The 27,605-nt window shown below is 40.9% G+C and overlaps 1 protein-coding gene across 1 annotated transcript in view; it reads left to right on the forward strand.

Moving 5' to 3' along the window:
* The window catches only part of LOC126190740 (cartilage oligomeric matrix protein), a 428,170-nt gene that overhangs the window by 320,479 nt on the left and 80,086 nt on the right, over positions 1-27,605 (forward strand). Inside the window, exons 8-10 of the mRNA XM_049931233.1 lie at positions 5,421-5,591; positions 20,334-20,453; positions 23,913-24,013. Coding sequence (XP_049787190.1) covers positions 5,421-5,591; positions 20,334-20,453; positions 23,913-24,013 — 392 coding nt within the window. The remainder of the gene's footprint in view (positions 1-5,420; positions 5,592-20,333; positions 20,454-23,912; positions 24,014-27,605) is intronic.

Raw genomic sequence — 27,605 nt, forward strand, 5'->3', positions numbered from 1 at the left:
AGTACCTCCTTCGATTTCACCATAGACAACTCAATCCTCCTACCTTTATTAACTATGCTTAGTTTTCCCGAGGAGAGGTCGATCACTGCGTCCCTCTCACGGAGAAAATCTACTCCCAGAATGCAGGCCACTTTTAACCCTTTGACAATGAGGAACGAGCTCGCTATGGCTTCGCCCTCCTTACAAATCCCCACCTGCACCTGGTACTTAACTAATTGGCTCTGTGCACTTATAGCTCCAGACACCTTGCAATTATTAACCGGGAAAGTCGGTATGCAACGTCCTTTCCCCAGCGCTTTAAACAACTCTGTACTCATTACACTCACTGAGGCACCTGTGTCGATGATTATATTCACTGCAACATCATTGATTTTCGCTTCTATTATGGCTTGCACATTCTCGTTGCTATCTTTCTTACATTCATGCGGTTCGGTCAGTAGATCTTTATCCATACTGATACCGTCGTTGTATCGCAGCTTATGTATTCCAGGGATATTATTGTCATTCGTGTTGCTCTCACTCCACCTCTCGGCCAGCGATGGAGAGCATATCGAGGCCGATTCTAGTTTGTTGAATGGTTTGCTTGCGAGGTACTTGGACGACTATTGTCCGCGACCTCTACTATATTTACGTTTTGATTTGTAGGCCGCCACGACTGCGCAATAGGCGCGTTTTGCAGTGGTGGTCTGTTGTTGTCGTACCGGTCATTGCCTTGCCGTTCTGGGCTTGGTCGCTGATTCTGATTCCAATTGCGATTACTGTCACTGTAATTGCTATGCCACTGACCTCGCGCATTTTTCCAGCGGTTGGTCCCTGGCAGTCCGGAATCGTACAGGTCGTCAAATCGACGCTTTTTGTTATGGGACGGTTGACCATACCCGTTCTGACTTCTCCCATTATCACAATTTTGCGAGTGCTCTTGCCGCTTGTTACCACCCCCACCATTACCATGGTTGTGGTTTTGTGCACTATTATTTCTGTCATGTTTACACCCTGATCCATTATTCCGCGAGTGATCACACGCTGCTTTTGCGTCTTCCTGGATTAAATCTATTGAATCTAGAAAAGACAGGAAATGTTCCATGTCGCTCTCTGGTACGTGTATTAATTTCTCTTTGATATGAATGGGTAAATGTGATTTTAGGAGTCTTATTATGTCTCTTGGTGAGATAGGCTCATCCCAGTAACGTGTTTTGTTTATATACTTCTCGAAATACCGTCTCAGATTCCCCAGACGGGGTGAGTACGGTTCGGGATTGTATACTTCTTTTCTTAGCCGCTCTTGTATACAAGGCGACCAGTATTTCGACAAAAACGCCCTTTCGAATTGTTCATACGTCATGCAGCTGTCTGCTACTTCCGTAGCCCACAACGCTGCATCACCCTGAATGTATGACATGACGTATTGAATTTTCTGGGCTTCGTTCCACACACTAGGCAAGATATTTTTAAAGCTTTTTATAAATACTACTGGGTGTACTGACTTCCGTTCAGTAGTAAACGTTTGAAACTGCCTATTTTTTATCAAACTTTCTTCAACCAATATTTTTGGACTATACTGGTTTGCTCCTGGGACATAGGCTGTGTGCTCCGAACCTAAGCTACAGATCTTCGCATTATCGCCTAAAGATTCACCATTGTTGCGTCGCGTATAAGTTTGTGCGTTGCCAAAAACATTGTCTGTTAGCGACATAGTTTCATGTTCAAGATGTTTGCTGCTATGGGCTAAACCCTTTTCCAAGTCGGATATCCGTTTACTAATATTCACTTGCCACTGCGGAATATCCTCACTGAGTATTTGTTTGATGGTTTGCACGTCGTTCTGTACCTGACTATTTACTGCGGTACTGAACGATTCGGAATCTCTATCTGCCATGGCTGCTTGTACCTTAGAATTAATATTTTTGTCGATCTCACTCTCCTTCGCTTCTAGCCATGAGTTGAATTCGGTTTCAATGTTAGTCGCTTGTTCGTTCCACTTCTGCTCTACAAGCTGTGTGGAATCTATTTCTAGCTTTTCTAATCGGTTGGCTAAGACACCTATCTCGTCTACCCTGTTAGTGTTTGCTACTTGCAGGTTGTTGACCTGTACAGTCAACTCCTGCACGGCTTTAGGTATCGACTCATAATTCTGTTTCATACAGGCAATCTCTTTTTTCATAATTTCTAACGATTGCACAAGTTGCTGGTCTCGCTCAGCTTGCTGGCGATCTCGCTCAGCTTGCTGGGCAAGGAAATTTTGTGTTAACTGGCGATCCCGCTCAGCTTGCTGGCGATCTCGCTCAGTTTGCTGCGCGAGAAAGATCTCAATTTTTTCATCCTTTTCAGCTTGTTGTTGTGCGAATTTTGACTGGTAATCCAGCACGCGCTCTAATATCGCCTGAAGTGAATATCCACCAGGCAGATTACCTCTCTCTGGTTCCTGCTTTTCTGGGGTTGGTGCAATTTCTTTATCTACATCTCCTTGAGCACTGGTGGGCGGTGGCACCACTTCCTGTGCCCCAGCCCCCACATTTTCTCTCTCAAAGAGAGTACTTGTACTGCTTAATGCACCCGTTTCTACATTTCCTGCACTAACTAATGGCTGTTCCTCAGTATCCATATTGCTCGGACGTTGACTACGCAATTTAACCATATTCACAAATTACCTACTCGAACACAAGATCTGACAGTTTTGCCACTTGCACACAAAATATGTTAATTTATCTACAATACTCTGCACACTAAAAATTACTATCTACACTCAACTTTGCCCTGTTATAAACACTAACGTCAAACTACGCACACCACTAGCGATATGAGATCGCTTCACTGGAGTTAAGCTTCTACAAACAGGACAACTACACTGTAGTCTTACCTTTAGTTTATCTGATTTCGGGGTTCGGCTGCCCCCGGATTATGTAGTCGTTACAGTTTCTCAGTACTATCAGGATCGTTTCCTCTGACTCGCTTGCAGTGGTGCGTTTTTTTTTCATGAAAGAGTTTTTGTACATTCATTAATACATGGCATTAATCATGATACACATACATACACTTATCACCAAATACATAGATGTATATAACAATAGACAATGAAAGAAAACACATAAAACAGTTATTATTTTCGTGGCCACTGCAAATTCGGCCCCCGCGTTTTTGGGCGACAGTTTCACTTCTCTGGCCTACCTTTTTATATTTATTTTATTTTATTTTATTATTTTTTATTATTATTATTATTCGCGTAACAACTCATATATTAAATGAGATATGTTACTACGAAACGAGACTCGAAATACCTTTTAGCGGTGCTGTGCTATGCCTTTCTTTGGTTCACTAATTTTCAACAAAAGAAAATGTATTATGTTCCTATTGTTCTGTATCTGGCTTTCTATTAAAGCAGTTATAGTACGCAATGATTATTCAACATCATAATTTTGCAGTGGATTTTTGTTAATAGTAAGACAACAATAAGTATCACGGCTAACCCGAGAACATGAGACTATTATCGGAGAAAAATGATGTTTTTACTATAAGGTTGCCAGACCAGAAATACGCACAGCAAGATTTCTTTCATGTGATGAAAATAAATTATCTCTTTTCACTATTAGTACTATATTATCAACAGCCCGCGTCAGCCTGTAAAACACATCATAAAATCTGCTGCTCTGCTCTGCAACTTCGAAAGCTGAAAGAAATAATTTTTCACTTCACTATTACCTGACCGCTTCCTTGCCGTATGATAGGTTTCACGTACTGCAATTTAAATGAACCGCGTCAGCAGCTCGCTCGTTCGTAGCGCCGCTCTGCACCACGAATAATATTTAAACAACTGAAAATGTCTTAAAGGGACGGGATAAAATACCAGGCAAGCTTAACATGAATCATAATGCAAGGTTTCACTAAATAACTCTATTCAAACATTTAAACAATTTGAGTAGTACACACCTTTTTAACAATCTTGCCTAATGGCGTCCCTTACAAACATGACAAAAGAATGCTACGCTAGCATACAATATCACGTCACAGGCTATCCTTCTCACGTAACTCCAAGAAGAAGACAGAGAAATTAATGTTCGTTATGTATTATTTATACTAGTCACATATTCTCATCTTTGTTTGATATTTATCGTCTGTGGCGGTTTCATTACTCGCCGACACAGATATTATCTAAAATAAATAATAAAAAAAATACATAATTTTATACAATAACAAAATATGATACACAATGTTTTCTCTTTATCACATAATATGCCCTTTACTAAGAGACGTAACAAAGACCAGCAAAGGATGGACGCTTTGTGCAGGGATTGCCTGTTGACTCTCAAAATACACAAACGTAATGTACGTACTGCACGTAAACAGGTGGAAAAACCAATTTTTGTGCAAGTACACAGCTTCCAAATAGTCATAGCCAGTAGTCTCATTCACTAAATATCTATGAATATGCATACAGATCGATTTAAAGTAAAACGACCCTAAAAACTAATTGTAGGATTGGCAGATGCGAGACTGAGCTTCACTGGAAGAATCATGAGGAACTGTAGCCCACTAACGAAGGAGGTACTTCACAAAACATTCGTTCGACCATTAGTTGAGGATTGCTTGTCATTCTGGGATCCTTGGCAGACTGTATTGATAGAGAAAATAGAGAGGATCCAAAGAAGACCAGCACGTTTCATCACAGATTTGTCTAGTAGGTGCAAAAGTGTCACGGAGGTGCTTATTCAACTCCAGTGGCACATATTGCAAGAGAGTAGTTTTGATCCACCATGTTGTTTGCTGTTTAAATTCTGACAACATACCATCCTAGAAAAGTCAGTTTATTCTTTCTATGTACAACTCACAAAAATACCATGGTGGTAAAATGAGAGAGATTTGAGTTCACACGCAGGTTTACCAACAATCTTGCTTCCAGGACACCAATCAGGATTGGATCAAGAAAGTGGAGAAGAGACAGTGTCAGACAATGTACCTTCCTTCTTGTACCACAAGGTGGCTTGCAGAGTATAGATGTAGAATGATTCAATCTCCTAATTAACACTCGTAATCATGTCTGTCTGAAGACCATGATAGAACACATATTTTCACTCATTATAACAGTTCCACACTGGCACTATTTATTGCAATGCAGATGTAGATTTAGTTTAATGTATGCAGATGATGATGTTGATATACATGTCAAAAGTCAAGAGTTTTATTCAAATTGATGTTGCTTGCAAAACTTCAAATTTCCAACTTATCTCCACGAGATGGTGATATTCTGGTGTATTTAAGGCCACTGATAATCTATGCTGTATTTCATCATATATACTGATTACAAGGCAGTGGAAATACAAGTTTTGTAAAATTACTATTAACTACGCAGTAATGTTGTGAGAGATTTTGTAACTTTAGTAGAGTGTTAGAAAGCTGACAGACAGTGTGTTGTGTACTGCTGGCAGCGGCCAAGCTGCGGGAGACATGCGCGAGCAACCCACAGGCGTGCTTTCCGGGCGTGCAGTGCTACGACACGGAGGAGGGCGTGCGCTGCGGTCGCTGCCCCTCTGGCTACGTCGGTGATGGACGCTCCTGCAAGCCTGGCGTCACCTGCGACCAGAACCCCTGCTACCCAGGTACAGCACTCATGATGATGATGATGATGATGATAATGATCATCATCATCATCACCATCTTCCTCTTCTTTAATTTTCTTCATGTTTTAGGCTTTGCCTGCTATGCCTACCTGTAGAGATAAGTCTAAGTCGTTCCCTTTCGTTTGGGCCTCCCTATTCTCCTTCATCCTATTGGTCTGTATTTTCCATTGCTGGTTTATCCACGTAGCACATACTGCGAGCCCTGCAGCCACACAGCCTGATTCTCTGTGAGAAAGTTAACCATTAGCAGTTTTGAATTGAAGGTAATAATACTGTTTATAATTGTGTGCATGTGACTGTGCAGCACTGGAAATAATGTACTGCTTGACAATTGCTACAGAATAACTGAACTTTGCTAAGGAACAACTGCCGGTTGCTACGGAACAACCAACAACCGCTATAGAACACCTGACCAATGGTAGTAAAAGCAAATGTAGAGGGCAGGACATGTTAACTGCAGTGAAGCCTGTGCACAAACACTCCATTTGCATTTGACAGTTCATCCAGTATAGGGTTTGCCAAAGGTTGTTGTGGAACTTCTCAGAGGAAAATTCTGTGTGGTATGGCAACATTTCTGCAAGATGTCATTTGAGTGCTTATGATCATGGATGAGCAAAGTAACAGACATCTCACTCCTAGTCAGATCACTGCAGACCTTGCAACCACTATTTGTACATGTGTCTCTACCATTACCATTTAGTGGCAATTAAATCAGGCTTGTTTGTTTGCTCAGAAGCTTGTTAAATGCATCCCACTTCGGCCACACTTTTGTCATGAAAGAGTTTATTGGTTTTATTTTTAGGGAGCTTATTGGCTGAGGTCAGCAGCAGTGGCACAGAGTGACATTCTCTGACAAATCTCACTTCACTGTGGAAAGTGATGCTGCCCACCACTTAGTGTGGAGAAAGAATGGAACACATTACACATCACAGAATGTTCATGAACTTCACCGGTATGGCCTAGGCATCGTGGTGTTGGCAGGCATTATGCATAATGGCCGATAACTGCTGTATATATTTGGGCAAGGTACAATTAAAGGACAGCGGCACTACAGGGACAGTATTCTGGAACACGTCCATCTGTTTAGGGGTGCGACAGGTCCCAATTTTCTGATTGCAGATGACAGTGGCCAACCACATGGGAATGATGGAAGTGTTTGACACCATGGAAAGTGAAGATTTGAACACATGGAATGGCCTGCTTACTTTCTGGACCTAAACCTGTAGAGCATGCATGGGATGCTCTTGACAGATGTGTTTCTCATCACACACCCCACCCTGAACCATGCAAGAACTAAAAACCGCCTTGAGAAAGGAATGGGACAACATCTCCCAAGGAGACCTCTACTGTTTCATAACTAGCATGAGTAACAGGTAGATATTGTATTCCTTACTGAGAGGTGATACCAAACTTTATGTCAAGAGTCTGGCCTGTGTCAAACATGAATGTTATTTATGTCTGTTGCCCTGCATTCTCATATGGTGAAATCTTTACCGCACCATATTTTATTATACATACACTCCTGGAAATGGAAAAAAGAACACATTGACACTGGTGTGTCAGACCCACCATACTTGCTCCGGACACTGCGAGAGGGCTGTACAAGCAATGATCACACGCACGGCACAGCGGACACACCAGGAACCGCGGTGTTGGCCGTCGAATGGTACTAGCTGCGCAGCATTTGTGCACCGCCGCCGTCAGTGTCAGCCAGTTTGCCGTGGCATACGGAGCTCCATCGCAGTCTTTAACACTAGTAGCATGCCGCGACAGCGTGGACGTGAACCGTATGTGCAGTTGACGGACTTTGAGCGAGGGCGTATAGTGGGCATGCGGGAGGCCGGGTGGACGTACCGCCGAATTGCTCAACAAGTGGGGTGTGAGGTCTCCACAGTACATCGATGTTGTCGCCAGTGGTCGGCGGAAGGTGCACGTGCCCGTCGACCTGGGACCGGACCGCAGCGACGCACGGATGCACGCCAAGACCATAGGATCCTACGCAGTGCCGTAGGGGACCGCACCGCCACTTCCCAGCAAATTAGGGAAATTAGGGACACTGTTGCTCCTGGGGTATCGGCGAGGACCATTCGCAACCGTCTCCATGAAGCTGGGCTACGGTCCCGCACACCGTTAGGCCGTCTTCCGCTCACGCCCCAACATCGTGCAGCCCGCCTCCAGTGGTGTCGCGACAGGTGTGAATGGAGGGACGAATGGAGACGTGTCGCCTTCAGCGATGAGAGTCGCTTCTGCCTTGGTGCCAATGATGGTCGTATGCGTGTTTGGCGCCGTGCAGGTGAGCGCCACAATCAGGACTGCATACGACCGAGGCACACAGGGCTAACACCCGGCATCATGGTGTGGGGAGCGATCTCCTACACTGGCCGTACACCACTGGTGATCGTCGAGGGGACACTGAATAGTGCACGGTACATCCAAACCGTCATCGAACCCATCGTTCTACCATTCCTAGACCGGCAAGGGAACTTGCTGTTCCAACAGGACAATGCACGTCCGCATGTATCCCGTGCCACCCAACGTGCTCTAGAAGGTGTAAGTCAACTACCCTGGCCAGCAAGATCTCCGGATCTGTCCCCCATTGAGCATGTTTGGGACTGGATGAAGCGTCATCTCATGCGGTCTGCACGTCCAGCACGAACGCTGGTCCAACTGAGGTGCCTGGTGGAAATGGCATGGCAAGCCGTTCCACAGGACTACATCCAGCATCTCTACGATCGTCTCCATGGGAGAATAGCAGCCTGCATTGCTGCGAAAGGTGGATATACACTGTACTAGTGCCGACATTGTGCATGCTCTGTTGCCTGTGTCTATGTGCCTGTGGTTCTGTCACTGTGATCATGTGATGTATCTGACCCCAGGAATGTGTCAATAAAGTTTCCCCTTCCTGGGACAATGAATTCACGGTGTTCTTATTTCAATTTCCAGGAGTGTGTATCACTCCACCTCTATTATGTATGTGCTGTTTCATGTCATCCATCATTGCTTGTGATTATTTCTGCCCAACAATATCTCTGTTCCTTGCAAGTTGTCGAGCAGTGTAGGTCACTGGAATAAAATTGTGCATATTTTTTAACTTTTGTAGACTAAATTTATTGTAATTCTGCAGTATCAATCCATATATTACATATCTCCAACTGACACATTAGTTTTCTTTAAGTGTTACAAACCTGTTCCATAACATTGTTGACAGAAATTATTTGCATTGCATTGCTAACAGAAGGTTATATAAAATTGGTTTGTTAACATACTCTCACACCCAGTGCAGCTGGTGATCATTCTCCCACAAACATAACATATCCTTTGATGCTGCTCCCCTCCTCAAACCCATCCCCTCTTCCCTGAATCTTATTCCAGTGCTAAACATTAAAAAGGAGAAACAACTGGCGTCCCTTTAAGGTGGAGGTTTTAGAAAACTACAGTCTATGTTTACAAGGGATGCATTTCAGTTGCTTGCCCATGTGAATGGGACTATGATCAGAAAAGCAGCACATAACATTCCAGCCAGAAAAGGACACCTATTCACAGGCTGATCATATGAAAGAGTTATTTTTTCTACTTCCAAAGAAGATGTAATTTGATAAACTGGTAATTTACATTGTGTGGCCAAAAATCTCCAGACACCTAACTGAATGAGCTCTGTGACATATTGGGATATGCATTTGAAGGTACATTAGTGTAGGTGTGATGCAGCATCATACATATATTTTCCACCAGAATGATTCAATGGAGAAGTCTCAGTTAGTCTGAAGAGCGCACTATTAGAGGAGCTATTTTACTATTAAAAACAGAAGTGTCTATGGCTCATTAAAAGTTGGAGTGACACTAAAATGTATTTGGGGGTAGGGGAAGGCAGAAATAATTTTACATTTTAGCTCTTGAGTATAGCTCTGCACAACTTACCAGGATACATATGCAGCAAAAATGGGACAACACTACAAATTCTAATGATGTTCTGTTTCTGTATTTCTGATAACTGGAGTGATATTTTTCAACACTACTGGTAATGGTATCTGTAATGTCCCCTTTGTAGTGATTTCTTTTAGACCTGTAGTAATGACAAATATAAAACACTGAAAGCAGATACAATACAGTTTTTAATATTTGAAACTGGAGTGAAACAGAGATGTAGCGTGTTCCCCATGTTATTCAATCTGTGCCTAAGAAGCAGTAAAAGGAACAAAGGAGAGATCTGAGAAAGGAATTAAGAGTTCAGGGAAAAGAAATAAAAACTATTAGGACTGCCAATTATATTGTAATTCTGGTAATGATGGCAAATGACCTGGAATATCAGTTGAACAGAATGAACAGAGTCTCAGAGAGAGGTTACAAGATGAACACAAATAGTAGTAAAACAAGGGCAACGTGATGTAGTCAGATTAGCCAGACAATGCTGAGGAAAGTAGACTAGGAAACAAAACACTAAAAACAGTAGAGCAATTTTGTTAAATGACCAGAAAAATAACTGGTAATGTCAGAAGTAAAGTGGACATCAAATTTATGCTAGCAATAGGAAGAAAAACTTTTCCAATAAAAAAGAAATATATTAACATCTAATATAACTTTAAGTATTAGCAAGTATTTTCTGGAAACGTCTGTCTGGAATGTAGCCTTATGTGGAAGTGAAATGTGGAATGTGAACATAACAGGCAGTAAGAGAATACAAGATGTAATAATACAGAAAAATGCTGAAAATTAGAAAGTTAGAATGAATACCTATGAAGATAAATTGAATCAAATTTAGGAGAAAAAAGCTCAGAGGAATATTTGGGGGAGAGGGATCAAGACAGATCAAGACTTGGATGCGATGAGATGGTTAAAATAGATGTAGGTTGCCATAATTATGCAAAGATGAAGAAACTTGTACACGTTTGACTAGTGTTGAGACCTGTATCAAAGCAGTCTTCAGACTGTAGACCACAATAATGATAATATATTTAAATCTAAACTAAGTATTTAAATGCCACATGTTACATTTGGCATCAAGAATTTCACAGGATTACCAGTATCCTTCAACCCATCTGCACAGTTCCAATAATGGAGGGGAGGATCCATATGGCCCTGGTTGTGAAGAAGCCATTGATATCAAGCATGTTATGTTCAACTGCATGTTATGCCTCAGGGTGGTCCACTTTGCTCTTGGTCACAGTTTGGAAGTGGTCATTCTTCCTGGCAGACGATGGCTGGTAGTCATACCAATAAAAAAGCTGTGCAACGATTTCAACAGCACTGGCATATGATGTGTCTACCTTCACAGATAGCCTGGCCTCTAATGCAGTAGGATAAGCCTGTGACAGGACTGCAATAGCAACTTCCAGGGATATGATCCTTTTGGCAAGGGGCTGGGATTGAGAGTGACCTAGGGATGGTCTAGGGTGTTGTGGGGTTTTGGATGGGTAACAGAAATCTCCAAGCCACCAACCACCAACTGTACCTGCATTTCAATAGTTTCCATCCCTTCCATGCCAAAAGGTCCTCTGTATGGCCTGTCCACCTGGGGATGGTGTATCTACAGTGACAAGAACTCCCTTACCCAGTACTGAAGGTCTCACGAAGGCCTTCACAGAGAGATAGATACTATCCCACAGATCTAGTCTGCAAACAGATTTCCTGTGAAAGACCTGAAGCAAGACCTGCCCAATCCATCCACCCAGCACTTCCTATTCCAGTCCTGTTGCAAGCTTATCCTACCCCATCAGAGTCTGGGCCACATGTGAAAGTAGCCATGTCATATACCAGCACTGCTGCAATCATTGACTACCAAGCAGCTGTCCACTAAGATGAATGTCCACTATCAGATTGTGGCCAAGGGCATAGTAGACCAACCTGTGGCACAACATGCAGCTGAACATAAAATGCTGGGTTTCAATGGCTGCTTCACAACCATGGCCACCTGGATCCTTCCCTACGCCACCGAATTTTCTGAACTGCGCAGATGGGAGTTTCCCTTACAAATTCTTTCCTCCTGAAATTATCTTGGCCTCACCCTACAGTAACCTACAATCCCAAACCCTCCACCCAACAGTTTCCATCACTTCTGTCCTGCACCTCATTTCAGTTCACACTCCCTCACCCTCACTGTGCTCCAATGTCTGCTAAGGCCCCTCTCTTTTCTACTGTCTGTTTCCCCTCTCCCTAACCCTCCCCCTAAGCCTCTCAACACTGCTCCTAGCAGCATTGTCCAGCAGCCATCTAGACCTTCATACTCCGACAGGCAGCTCTGTCTCCTCTCCTACCTCCTGTATCATCTTATCACTCCCCCTTCCCTACCCCACCTCAGATTTCTGCTTGTGTCTGACACACAACCATTGCATTCTGACCAGAATGGCCAGAGATAGTGGTCATGGGTGTATGAGGTGTGTTTGCTTGTGTAAATGTGTTTTCCTTTCTGAAGAAGGCTCTGGTCAAAAGCTAAATGTGTCACAGTCTTTTCTTTGTGCCTGTCTACAACTCAACGTATCATCTTTATGATGATAGCACTGCACTGTAGCTATTATCACTGAAAGTTGTGTATCTGTAACTATTTTTATTGATTTTTGCATATTTTTATATCTTTTTCATTATGTATATGTTTGTGAGATCATCCTGTCCTCTATATTAACACAGCAACTGCAAACCAGATGAATACCTCATATCTTGTTGTTCTTATGTAGTTTTTTAAGGAATATGTTATTATTGTTGCCAATAACTCTATTCTATGTAATTACAGTCAATATGAAAAACCAGTGTAATTTAGAAGTGGTCAGCCACATACCATGTTCCCTGACACAAGTATTCACTATACACTTCTATCAAGCAGATATAAATAATTATTTTTAACACAGTTTGTTGTCATTTACTGTGAGCACACTTGTGCAAGAATTCTGGCTTCTTTATTTGTAAAGAAACCTTTATTTATGCATGTTTTAAATAGTCTGGTGTGACAGAATAGTTGTAACTATTCTTTATTTAAATATCGCTACAATGTATTAGTTGAGTGCGGAAAGTGGTCAAGCTGAGTCAAACGCATGTCTGTACAACACAAGAATGATTTATTATGACAGGGACAGCCATCAGCCTGTGGGGAAAGCAGGCAGTGATGGAACACTACTGGAGTCAAGCAGCGGCAGACGCATTTTAGCGGGGGGGATCAAGGTAACAATTCTTGACACTTTACATTGAGATCTGGAGAAAGGCAGACCTGTCTGTGGTAACAAGGGTTGTTTGATCATGTAGGTGATTGATTCTGGGTGGTGAATGACCTCTGAAATGAATCAGCTTTCGAAGGGACTCTAACTTTCACAAGGCCTGAATGTACTCCAGTGCAGAACTTCAACATTTCCACTCACATTAAGGAATTGAGAATAGACAGAATATGAGTTCCTACTCATTATTTCTCATGTGGCCAGTATAAAATGTCATGCTGAACTCCAAATTATTTTGAACTGGTGAATATTTCTTGTATTGCTCTCATGGAATGGAACTTAGCTTTTCGCTCATTTTGGATGACTATTTAGCTTGGGGATTCTGCTACCATTCTCATAATACTCCCAGTGCAGCTTTATTAGATTTTATAAGGTTATCTTTCAGTCTGTATTATAACTGGTTATCACATGGCCAGTTTCTGTTTGTTTGAGATTTACTTTCTTGAATAAACATTATTCTACACAATTCTCTGATGTTGTCTACATCATTTACAGATTTTAGAATAGAACCCTTTTTAATAAGTATTCATTTACCTTTTGTTTGATTATATTTGTTTATTTTATTAATTCACCATTCCAGTCATAAATAGACTATTTGACTGCAGGATCACAGCTCTAGGCTATTATTTGCAGTGAATCAGCTGATGGGCATGAAAGCAGAAATGTGTAACTCAACTCTATGAAATTATTGAGCTATTGTTTTAAACTGAGCTATGCATATTATCTAAGGTGTGAGCAACATCAGGCAAAGTCACAAATAGTTTGCTCATATGGAATGCTGGTTAGAGAGAATCAGCTACAGCAGAAAATCTGTCGAGGTAGCGTCCAAGAGGCAAAGTTCAGAAAATATGTCTGGCGGCTGTGATGGCTGGGAGGGAGGCAGCAAGTGCATGGGATATGAATGCCACATTGATACTGGCCCTGGTGAGTTCAAGGAGCTCATAATGATGATGACCTTTTGATTACATGGAGGAGCGTGTTGTGACAGGATGACAGAACAGAGGAAGAGGAAGCTTCATGGAAGAAGCTGTGAGTGCTAGATGAGTAAAGTTAGGTCTTAGAGCAGGGCAGAGGTGTGTATGGGGAAGGAAGCTAGCAGAGATTACAAAGAGGATTATGGAAATGAAGCATCGTTTGCAAAGACAACTTCCATATACATAGCAGCATATGAAATCAAGCATGTTGTTCTCAGCAGTGCGTTCCACCATTGTGTGGTTGCTTTGTTCTTGGCCACTGTTTGGCAGTAGCCATTCACTCAGGTCAACTGCTGGTTGGCCATCATACCCACATAAACTGTGCACAAGTTTCAGCAAAGCTGATAGGGCTGATTTCACAGACAGTCTTGCCTCTGCTGAGGTATGACAAGCCAGTGATGGGTCTGGAATACAACTTACTGGGTGGGTGTATCAGAAATGTCTTGCACTCAGCATTCCACAGGGGTGTGACATAGTTAACAAGGGATTGGAACTGGGCATTTCATGGGGATGGACCAGGATACTGCATAAATACCACTTTAGGAATGAGTGGAAGAATTGTGCGTTGAATGTTCCTCAGATCTGGACATAATGATAAATAGTCAAAGCTCTGGTGAAGGATATGATCAGTTTTTCGGGTCTGGAATGATACTGGGTGATTATGGGGGTGCTCCTTTGCAGCTGTTACCAGAGTTGGTTGGAGAATTAGGGGAATGTGAGGATACAGCAGATGAAATCTGTCTGTAGACTAGGTCTGGCTGATAGTGCTTGTCTGGGATTGCTTTAGCGATATCTTCAGCATAGCAAGCAGGGGTTTTTTGTCCTTGTAGGTGTGCTGCCCACAGATTGCCAGATAAAAGGGTGTAAGTTTTTAGTCTGGGAGGGATGACAGCTGTCAAAATGCAAGTACTATTGATGGTTAGTGAATTCGATATGAACAGAGATATAGGGATGGAGCCATCAGGGAGGTGGAGCTCAATGTCAAGGAAAGTGGCACATTGGGCTGATGAGGACCACTTGGAACAGGTGTTGGCCCTGGGTTCAAGTCATGATCTCATCACTGACCCCAAACCAGACAAAACTATAGGCCTATATCTCTGACATCGATCTGTTGTAGAATTTTAGAACATGTTTTTTGCTCACGTATCATGTCATTTCTGGAAACCCAGAATCTACTCTGTATGAATGAACATGGATCCCAGAAACAGCAATCGTGTGAGACCCAACTTGCTTTATTTGTTCATGAGACCCAGAAAATATTAGATACAGGCTCCCAGGTAGATGCCATTTTCCTCGACTTCTGGAAGGCATTTGATACAGTTCCGCACTGTCATCTGATAAACAAAGTAAGAGCCTACAGAATATCAGACCAGCTGTGTGGCTGGATTGAAGAACTTTTAGCAAACAGAACACAGCATGTTGTTCTCAATGGAGAGATGTCTACAGACATTAAAGTAACCTCTGGTGTTCCACAGAGGAGTGTTATGAGACCATTGCTGTTCACAATATATATAAATGACCTAGTAGATAGTGTCGGAAGTTCCATGCGGCTTTTTGCAGATGATGCTGTAGTATACAGAGAAGTTGCAGCATTAGAAAATTGCAGCGAAATGCAGGAAGATCTGCAGCGGATAGGCACTTGGTGCAGGGAGTGGCAACTGACCCTTAACATCAACAAATGTAATGTAATGCGAGTACACAGAAAGAAGGATCCTTTATTGTATGATTATATGATAGCGGAAGAAACACTGGTAGCAGTTACTTCTGTAAAATATCTGGGAGTATGCATATGGAATGATTTTAAGTGGAATGATCATATAAAATTAATTGTTGGTAAGGCGGGTGCCAGGTTGAGATTCATTGGGAGAGTCCTTAGAAAATGTAGTCCATCACCAAAGGAGGTGGCTTACAAAACACTCATTCGACCTATACTTGAGTATTGCTCATCAGTGTGGGATCCGTACCAGGTCAGGTTGACAGAGGAGATAGAGAAGATCCAAAGAAGAGCAGCACGTTTCGTCACAGGGTTATTTGGTAAGCGTGATAACGTTACGGAGATGTTTAGCAAACTCAAGTGGCAGACTCTGCAAGAGAGGTGCTCTGCATTGCGGTGTAGCTTGCTGTCCAGGTTTCGAGAGGGTGCATTTCTGGATGAGGTATCAAATATATTGCTTCCCCCTACTTATACCTCCCAAGGAGATCATGAATGTAAAATTGGAGAGATTCGGGCATGCACGGAGGCTTTCCGGCAGTCACTCTTCACGCGAACCATACGTGACTGGAACAGGAAGGGGAGGTAATGACAGTGGCACATAAAGTGCCCTCTGCCACACACCATCGGGTGGCTTGCGGAGTATAAATGTAGATGTAGATGTAGATGTAGAAGATGTTTGGGGTTTGGGGAAGTTCGGAAGATTTCCTCTAGATGACCCATAAATTGGTTGGCATAGGAAGGTGCCGTGAGGGGACCACACCATGGAACTATTTGTATATCATCCCCTCAAAGGAGAAATATTTATGTATGATGGTGTAATTAGTTGTATGTAGAAGAAATGAGGTGCTGGGTTTCGAGTCAGAAGGATATTGAGAAAGGCAGGGTTCAGAAGATCATGGGCATGGAGGATGCTGGCAGACAGATTTCCTGTATCATATGCTCACACACTTCTAATCTTCCCACCATCCCCAAGAACCAGCCTCACAAGTAAATATTGCCTTGGGCTGGAATTCCTGAGCCATGTCCTTCATCAGGGCTATTGACTACTTATCATTGTGCCCAGAAACAAGGAACATCCTACCCACAACCCTTCCCACCCCTTGCTGCCTACCCAATCCATATTCTCATACGTCCCTGATCCACAACCACATCCAAACCCTTGCCACATAGGTTGTACCTGTGTGGAAGACCCAAATGCAAGAGCTAACTGGTACACCCACCCAGCACACTCAACTCCAGTTTTGTCATAGTATTATACTATCTCATCAGGAGCAGGGCTTCTTATGAAAGCAATCATGTCATATATGAACTTTGCTGCCTTTTCTGTACAGCATTTTATGTGGACATAACAACCAACTGTGACCACCCGAATGAATGGGCACCAGCACACTGGCCAAGTACGAGGCTGATCATCCAGTGGTGGAACACACTGCTAAGCACAATATGCTTGATTTCAATGGCTGCTTCACAGGGTGTACCATCTAGAGCCTTCTCTCCTACACTGGCATCTCTAAATTGCATAGATGGTTGTTGTACTTGCAACTCATCCTTCATTCCCATAATCCTCCTGGTCTTAATCTCTGACAGCACCCTGTCCCACACCCACCTTTAATTCATCATTCACCCATACCCTCTTCCTAACAGTCTCCCCTTCTTCTGTTCTGTCACCCACTCCAATCCACTCCTCCATGTCACTGTCACGTCATCATCATTGTGCACTGCATGGATTCACTTGTGGTGGTACCTGTGAGATATTTAATGCCACACATCTGCTGCCCCTCATTCCCACATTCCTTTCTTATGCAACTGCTACTTATGCACCCCTTGTTGTTTTGCATGGCACTATCACAGCACAGGCATACATTGATGTTTTAAGCACCTTCTTGCTTTCCACTGTTGAAGAGCTATTCGGGGATGGCGATTGTATCTTTCAACATGATCGAGCACCTGTTCGTAATGCATGGTCTATGGTTGAGTGGTTACAGGACAATAACATCCCTGTAATGGACTGGCCTGCACACAGAGTACTGACCTGAATTCTATAGAACACTTTTGCGATGTTTTTGAATGCTAACTTCGCTCCAGGTCTCATCAACCAACATTGATACCTCTCCTCAGAGCAGCACTTCATGAAGAATGAGCTGCCATTCCCCAAGAAACCTTCCAGCACTTGATTGAACATATGCCTGCGAGAGTAGAAGCTGTCATCAAGGCTAAGGGTGGGCCAACACCATACTGAATTCCAGCATAACTGATGGAGGGCGCCATGAACTTGTAAGTCATTTTCAGCCAGGTGCCCGGATACTTTTGATCACAGTGTATATTAATATCTGGCCATCCTGATTTAGGTTTTCTGTGGATTCCCTAATTCACTTCAGGCAAATGCCAGGATGGTTCCTTTGAAAGGGCATGGCTGACTTGCCTTCCCGTGCTTCCCTAATCCAATGGGACCAATGACTTCGCTGTTTGGTCGTCTCCCACAAATCAACCAACCAACATATATTAATAAATAAGGAGAGTACAACAGCTTACGGTTTTTTAATCATATTAACTTTGTTATAAATTGACTAATACTGTGCTTTATACCATAAAAATCATTGTAGCAATAATAATAATAATGAATTACACTATCTTAAAGGTTCTATTTTAATTTCTATCTATCTATCTCCCTATCTATTTATTTTGCATACAGGCACAAAACTCTTCTAGCGAATAAAACTGTTGTTGAGTAAACACTTTTTATGAATGTCATTTAAGAAGGACAGTAGAAGTGATCTACGAAACTACTGTCCAATATCATTGACAGTGATTTGTTGTAGAATCTTAGAAAATATCCTGAGCTCAAACATAATGAGATATCTTCAACAGATTGGCCTCCTCAGTGCCAACCAGCATGGATTCCAAAGATATCAATCATATGAAATGCAACTCACACTTTTCTCACATGACATACTGAACACTTTGGATCAAGGCAGTCATGTAAATGCAATATTTCTTGATTTCCAAAAAGCATTTGACTCAGTATCACACCTACACTCATTGTCAAAAGTACAACCATATGATGTATCAAATTAAATTTTTGAATGGATTGAGGACTTTTTGGTAAGGTGGACACAGCGTGTTGTCTTGGTTGGAGAGTCATCATCAGATGTAGAAGTAACTACAGGTGTGCCCCAGGGAAATGTGTTGGGATCCTTGCTGTTCATGTTGTATATTAATGAACTTGTAGACAATATTAATATAATTTCAGACTTTTTGCAGATGATGCAGTTATCTGTAATGAAGTACTATCTGAAAGAAGCTGGATAAATATTCAGTCAGATCTCGATAAAATTTCAAAGTGGTGCAAAGACTGGCAACTTGCTTTAAATGTTCAGAAATGTAAGATTGTGCACTTCATAAAATGAAAAAACATTGTATTCTATGACTATAATATCAATGAATGAATGTTGGAATCAGCCAACTTGTGACGGTTTGCCCTCTTTTTTTTTCTTTGTTTGTTTTCCTCGGTGTCAATGTACTGTGTTGTTATACTGGCTGAAAAATGGGGGCTGGAAGTCAAACATGGACTATTTTAAATGATGTAGCTGACAGGTGCACATTTGCGTTTCACAGTTGTTTACTTTCACTGTTCATAACCCCCCATATACAAATTTAATGTGGCCAGTGCTCTTTTGTTTAAATTCTATAAGCCTCATTAATAGATTGCATGCAAACATCTACATATTGCTACAATAGTTTACCAATGAACATCTATGACCAGTAAAAACCTAACCACACAGTTCTTGAAGAATAACAAGGTACATATGGAACAGACACTGTCATTGTTTTAACACACTGCCTAATTGTGTTACACTTATTTCACGGATGCATTGTTGTTGATCTAACCAATACAGGTGCCTTGTCTAAAACTCAGCCATGGACTGACTGTATCGGGACCAGAATTCTGGCCCTTTATGAAAATGCAGATTATACTCACATATGTTAATGGTAATTAGTTTATAGTGAAAAACAAATTTAAGGAGGCAGATTGCAAACCAAGAGGGGAAGTAAAAATATCCCAGCTTGCTTCGTCACAAACTCATACAAATACCTGGGTGTAACATTTTGCAGGGATATGAAATGGAATGATCATATACGCTCAGTCATGAGTAAGGTGTGTGGTAGACTTCAGTTTATTGGTAGAATACTGTGGAAGTGCAATCAGTCTGCAAAGGAGATTGCTTACACTTCATTCGTGCACCCAGTTCTAGAATATTGCTCAATTGTGTGGAACTTGTACCAAATAGGACTAATAGGGGATATATTGAACATATACAGAAGACAGAATGAATGGTCACAGGTTTGTTTGATCCTTGGGAGAGTGTCACAGATTTACTGAAGGAACTGAACTGGAAGACCTTGAAGATAAACGTAAAGTATCCTGAGAAATTCAATTAGCAAAGTTTCAAGAACCGGTTTTAAAAGATGACTCTAGGGGTATACTACAATCCCCTACATATAACTGACATGGAGATCATGAGGATAATATTAGAAAGATTACTGTGTGCAAACAATCATTCTTCCCACACTCCATATGTGAATGGAATGGGAAGGAAACCTAAAAATTGGCACATCTACACCTCACATGTGTAGATGTAGATGTAGATGTGTACCTTATAAAGAAAAAGAACCTTTGGGGATGTGAAACAAATCTGGTACACACAATAAAATATAGCAAATCTTAGAAAATTGATATCTATGCTGTACTAACAGTAAACCATCATTATACATTGGTTAATATTATTTGTCCATCACCTGAATACTAGAAGTAAGGTAAAAATCTTGTTTGCAGGTGTCCAGTGTGTAGACACAGTAGAGGGTTTCCGGTGTGGCTCATGTCCACGAGGCTTCACAGGTGATGGTCAGAGATGCAAACCTCGAGGAAGCTGTGATTCAAACCCCTGTCATCCAGGTGAAATCATTTTTTTTATTTAAACACAGTTAAAGTTGGTTTTGGAATTGGATTGTTTCTGCTACTCTAATAATACATCTGTAAGATATGGAGAACAGGCATCATGAAATAGTTAATTTGGTAATGGAGGGAATACCAAATTAAAGTGGCAACTTTAATCAAACTGAAGCAGGGAAGCATGCCATCTCCACTTTTACTTCAATCTTTATACAGATGCAATGATTGAAAAGGCTTTGGATGACATGTAAATGGAAAATATGTAGAGCTGAAACTGGATCATCACCATCTACTATGATGATGATAATGCAATGCCAGTTCCCAGTGACCTACAACATAGTAACTCAGTGACACTAAATATCAATACCAAAAAGACAAAATCATGATCATCACAAAGAACTTGGTTTTCAGAATCTCCCAGTCTTTTGTTGTCTGTACTGTTTATTACACATGTTTCACTTCCAAATAAGGTTGCACTGCAAATATGTACTTTCAGAAAATACTTCCTAACACAAATTTATATTCAGTGTTTGCAGATTTCTTCTCAAATACATTTCATGCTATTGCCAGTTTACTTATTTCAGTATATCTTCCTTACATCTGCTCTTGTCAATTATTTTTCTACCCTTTCAGCATCGCATTTCCTAATTTACCTCCTTCAGTATCACTTGACTTAATGCAACTACACTTAATCCAAGTCCCCTTGTTTTCCTCTTATTTAGGTACTTGTAATCTCCTTTCATCACACTACAGTATCCATTTTGTTCCACTGATCTTCCAAGTATTTTGACATCTCTGACAGAATTATGAAGTCGGCATACTTTAAAGACTTTTTCTTCTCCTTTTCCATATTTCTGCTTAATTTCCTTTACTGTTTGTTCAGTTTACAGTGTCAATAATATTGGGAACACACTAAAACCCTGCATCACTCCCTTTACAGTTACTACCTCCCTTCCATGTCCTTTGATTCTTAGAACTGGAATCTGGTTTCTGAACAATTTGTAGATACCCTTTCATCCTGTGTGTTTCATCCCTGATAACTTCATATGTCCAAAGAGTGTATTCCAGTTAATTTTTGTCAAAATATGTAACAATCACAAAAGTATGAGTATTACCAGACCACTAGATTAATATGTCATGGTTGCAAAATAGTAACACAAATTATCTACAGAAAGATGAAAATACTTTTAATGTAGGAAAACACAAGGCAATGCTGACCCTATGACTTATTTTAGAAGATAGATTGACGAAAGGTAAACCAACATTTGTAGCATTTTTAGATTAAGAAAAAGCTTTTGCAATGTTGACAATAACATGCTGTCTGAAATTCTGAAGATAACAGGGATAAAATACAGGGCACAAAAAGTCATCTGCAACTTGTTGAGAAATCAAACTGCAGTTCTGAGAATTTAAGGATATGGAAGGGAGGCATTTTTGTCTTCATTAACATGTGGAATAATTTATTTTACTTTGTCATACATTTTTTTCAATTTCTTTATCATCTGCAGAACTAATAGGCCTGTATACTTTTACTATTGTAGGGCTTCACAGCTTTATTTCTATCTTAGATATGATACTTAATTGTTCATAGTAGATAACAAGTGGCTGTTTGGGATGCCAAGATGAGAGGGCACCATAGGCATCCCCAGTGCAAAATTTGTATGCAGGATGCATCATAATTAGTTCTGAGAACAATCCAATTCCATGCTCACAAGACTTATTTTTAAAGGTCCTGAGTGGCAAATGGGGGGAGGTGGGGCAATGGTTTGTTGTTTGTGTGGAAAAATATTCTCAAACAGGCCCTGTTCACGCACATTCCTATTTTCTTGTTTATTGTAAGGCATTAGCCCTGTTTGATTTAGTGTTGATAAATCTCTCCTCAATAGACACGAAATCCTATTCTTTCTGCCATCATACTTCATTGATTCACAGTACATCATATTTCAACCTATCCATTTCTTCTTTCAAGTCCTCAACTTGCCAGCACAATGAAAGGATTTACCACTCCATAGAACATGAGATTTTAACCTGTGGAATATTTTTTACAGGAGCATGCTAATCATCATTATATTATACAGCAGAACTGCATGTGTTCTCAATAAATGTAATGACTTAAGTTTTCCCTTGGCTTTTAGCCAAGTCACAATATTCATGGAGCAATGACCTGTATCGAGTCAGATGACAGCATACAGTTCCTGAGGTCTAAACTGTATGCTACATTAAATTCCAAACATCTGCAGAGTGTTTCATGGAGTAAGGGTACATGAAAGACTTAATATGTCTGTTCATATCAACCACACCAGCCACCAACAGACCTCCACTTTAACAGCTGTTACCTGTTCCATGTCAAAAAGTCTCTTCCTTACACCCCTCACTGTCTGTGGATTTTGCATCTGCAGTGAAAGATGGAGATTTTGAAATGTACCAATAACCTTACCAGAACATTTATTGAAGGACAGTATCCTATCCAGTGCATCCATAAACGGACCTCCCATGTCATATCCTCCTCTTAACCAGCCACTGACCAGCACTCCTCTGACCACTCAGTATCGCCCTTGCCCTGAAAAGCTCAACCACATTCTTCATCAGAACACTGACTATCTCTCATCCGTTCTTGTCTTGCCTACTCAAATTCCTATCCGCATCACCCAAAGTAAAGTTCTGCCACCCACTCAACCTTCAGAATACCTCTGTCCATCCATATCTGAGTCCTACTCACCACCCTGCACCCCACAGGTCAATCCCCCTTGGTCAGCCCAGGTGCAAGACCTGCCCCATACACTCACCCACTACACCCTGCTGAAATTACAGAGATTTCCTGCAAAACAAAAAGCAGGGCCATGTGTCAAATCAGCCATGCTGTGTATCAGCTATGCAGCAGTTACTGTACAGTATTCTATGTAAGGATGACAAGTAACCAAATGTCTACTTGCATGAATGGACCCGCCGAACTGTGACAACCCACAAACTTGACCAGCCAATAGTTTATCATGCTGCACACCACAGCACAAATTCAACAGTTGCTTCACTGTGCGAGCCATTTGGATACTCCCTTCCAGCACAATTTTCTCTAAACCATGCAGATGGGAATTGTCTCTCCAGAATATCCTGCACTCTGGCAATCTCCCTGGCCTAACTTGTTTCCCACTGTCTCATTTTACCTTTCCCCTTCTCTCTTCTGTCCACACCACTCCTCCCCTGTCCTAATCATGTACTGCCTTCTCCCACCATTTTTTCTTGCCCCCTCAAATACAAAGGTATTTCTTGCAATATATACAGTAGATGCATCTTCTAGAATAACTCATAGTAAACACAGAGATGGAACACTTTGTACTAGGAACAATTACTAATGTGAAGAGAAGTAAGATAAATGAACCAACCAAAGCAAATTATCCCTTTACTTACTTTAGTATAACTTAATGTATGATAAATAAACTTTCATGTTTTCTATTGCTACTTCAGGTGTGCATTGTGTCAACTGGGAAGAGCCTCCATACTTCCGTTGCGGAGCATGCCCAGTGGGACTCACTGGTAATGGAAGTTTGTGTGTTGATGTTGATGAGGTGAGGCATATCATTATACACAATATAGTTGATAACACTACATTATCTTCCCCTTTAAAGCATTTGAATAATAGAAGAAATGAAGGTAACATACAGTTGAGTCATTTACTTTTTCCATTATTCATATTCTACGAAGTATTTTCCATTATCACTTTTATTGCATTTCACAGAATTGTAAGTTCTGAAACATGTCTATTTTACACCAGTGATTGTCACTTATGATATGATTAACAAACTGCTGCCATTGAATAAAGATTGCTTCACAGCAAAATTGATATTATACATTAAAGCAAACAGTATTGAGCACTGGCAATAGTTATTAAGGATAACCACAATTTTTGTCATTTTTCTTTTGTGGATGAAATCATTAAGAGCTGTTCTGCTTAAGGAATGTTTCTTTAATGGCATAAATTAGTTCAGTGCCATAGGGATTGCAGATACAAAGTGTTTCTTTGAACTTGTTTCTTTCTTTGTAATATGAAGGCAAATCAGACAAGCTGTTGTACTGGCTTTAGAATTATTTGTCTTACAGAACACTATTTATGAAAAAAAAGAGAGAGTGACACTTCCTCTAGAATGGAACATACTGTTTCATATCTACCCATGAACCTTTTTACTGAAAAATAAATAAAAATAAAAATAAAACATAAAAATCCGAAGAATCTGCAACAGTAGCAAAGATGGTATAAGATAGATTAGAATCTTAAGCATTTGGTGTTTAGAGTTTCCTTCAATGGAAGCTGAAGAAAAAAGTCTCAACAATTCATGTCCTTTGTGCTGGTTTATCTGCTCATGAGATGTATGGATGGTGACAGAATACCTCAGAAAGTATGGGCATGGAGACATCCAGGAAGACAGGTAATAAGTAGACCTAGGATGGACTGGAATGCAGGAACTGCAGAGGCCATGCAAGAAAGACAACTGGTAGAAGACATTTTTATACATAAAGAGGCATCAAAATTGGGTTGTATTAGTTGGCCAACAGTGCAGTAAAACATGGTGTTTCACACACTATGTAGGTGCTGTGTCTGCTATTTGTAGTAATGAATACCAAGGAGTAGGGACTGATCACCACATACATTCCTGCCTGTTACTCAGCCCTTGGCAGATGGCTTATTGGCTTGACACATAGGCAAGTTAGAAAGAAGTCTGAGAAAATCAATGTGCCATTTGACATAAGTGGTGAGTCCTGAACTCAATTATTCACTGTCAAATATTACTTGTGTTAGTAGAGCAATGAACAGTCCTCTGGTTTAGGATAAATAGCTGAAAAACACAAGAATAGACCACTTGCTTTGGAAGCTTTTACAGTGTGATCATTCAGTATATTCCCTTGCTGAACTCCCTAAGCCTCAGCTGATGCAAGTCCTGCATCTAATAACAATCCGCAGCTCGTGGTCTTGTGGTAGTGTTCTCTCTTCCCATGCGTAGGGTCCCGGGTTCGATTCCCGACGGGGTCAGGGATTTTCTCTGCCTTGAGATGACTGGGTGTTGTGTGTCTTTCATCATCATTGACTCGCAAGTCACAGAAGTGGCATCAGCTAAAAAGGACTTGCAATTTCGGCGGCCAAACACCCCGCAGGGGGTCTCCCGGCCAACAATGCCATACAATCATTTCATCTAATAACAAATAGATGTTCTTTTGTTAAAGGAAACATAAGTACATGTGATTTCAGGTGCTTTTCAGTAGTGTTAGTGAAATGCATTGATTCATATCAGTATTGAATATTTTCATTTGTACTGGGGTTGACTGGGTGAAAAGGGGGTAGTTTTAACTTGCTGAGATAGGTAAAAGTAATTTATTGTGTTTTAATTTAGTCTTCCAGGAGCTTTTTCAAATTATGCTCCTTTTTAACAGAAAATAAATGTATTCTAACAAGTAGTTTTCAGCTGTGTACTTGACTCAGGCATCACGGCTTGCATCTCTGGGAGAGGAATACAGTTTCATATGCTGGTGTGTTTATGTTCCAGATGAGTACTTAAAAGTGCCAACAGCTTGTCAAATTTTCTTTCAACATTCTAATAAATAACTTGCTTTTTGTTGACCTATCACAATTATTCATGCATAATAAAAGCACAAAATTTAAATGGGACTTGCGACAGAGGATATACACTTTTTTCTACTGACTAGCAGAAAATCATTCTGGCAAAATTCTTGTTGTCAACAAGTGCCCTTTGTGAGTTGTAAAACTATGGGGATATGCCTCATAGCCAACTGGACAAACATGTTAATGAAGGCAACAAAGAAAGTCAGCACAGCACAAAAGGGTGGCCTTTTTCCCTGTCTTCCTTTATTTTACTGTATAGCAGTGAACTCAGTAATATGAAAAGGAGGAAAACTCACAAAAGAAGGAAATCCACATTGCATAATTGAATACCTCATGCGACCTTTCTCACTACTTTATAACAGAGATATCTGGGACCCTTATAGTGGTACTGACTCCTGGGGTAGAGCTCCAGTCCACACAGCCCCCCCACCCCCCTCCCTCCCTCGCCCCTGTTTTCATAGAGCCTTATTATAGCTGCATTAGATTTACTCCATCAGGAATTGTCTACATATCAACACTAATTAGTTTCAAAAATAAACATGATTATGCATGGAAGTGATGGCGTAGCTTGCTAGCTATCTATCAGTTTGATTCTGATATAGAATTCTCAAAAGAAAATCATAAATGATCCAAAGCTAAGCTCATTACATGATACTCTGTAGATCAGTCTCCATAACAGAAAACTAGAGAGTGACAATGGCAAAAATAAAGAAAGTGAACAGTTTCTAGCAGGAATTTTGGGAAGGGCTGGACCAGGGATTTAAAAACCTCCATTCACCCTTGTATTACACAGTTTTATTGACCATCAAATTTAACAATTCACTCAGTGATTAAATATCTTTGGAAAAATGGTCACCAAACCGTTTTACAATATCAGTAAATATGAACAAAGATTTTGCATGCTCTGAGTTAAGAAACAATCAGTTGACATGGAAAGCACTTAAAACCCAATTTAAAAAAACCAATTTATTAACTATAATTATAATATTAATTTAATCTTTGGTAAGAATCTAGAAAAGAATTTTATCAGAAAAAACAGAACTTCAGGCTTCAACCTCTTTATAGAACAAAGTAAGGTCTAAACTTGTGATAGCATGAGCAGCAATGCGGAACAATTTCTGGTATACAAACACTCAGTAGTACATGAATGTTACACTGCCATTAAATCAACAAGATAATAAGGTCACCAGTACAACTCCCACAAAGGGAAAGAACAAGGTAAACAGTGGCCCCAATAACAGTATAAAGACTAATGGCCACAATATTAATTGGTCTCTTGATACATTAGGACTAGCGGACTCTTTGGGTGCTTGGACTCTAGTGGCTGGTGCCAAAATATCTGAAAAACATCGAAGAAGTAGTTTAACTTCTATCTCAGAACTTCTGGATGATAGCATGGCTTAGTCACAAATTCAGCGATCGGACCCAGATCCAAGGAAGCTTTAGCGTGGGCAAACCTCTTCTGCATCATAGTCAAATTGCATCCGGCTGGCCACAAAACACCAAACAGGAAAGGAAATGCATAGAGTAAGGTGGTCACATGA

Source organism: Schistocerca cancellata, chromosome 6 (genome assembly GCF_023864275.1).
Source record: "Schistocerca cancellata isolate TAMUIC-IGC-003103 chromosome 6, iqSchCanc2.1, whole genome shotgun sequence".
NCBI lineage: Eukaryota > Metazoa > Arthropoda > Insecta > Orthoptera > Acrididae > Schistocerca > Schistocerca cancellata.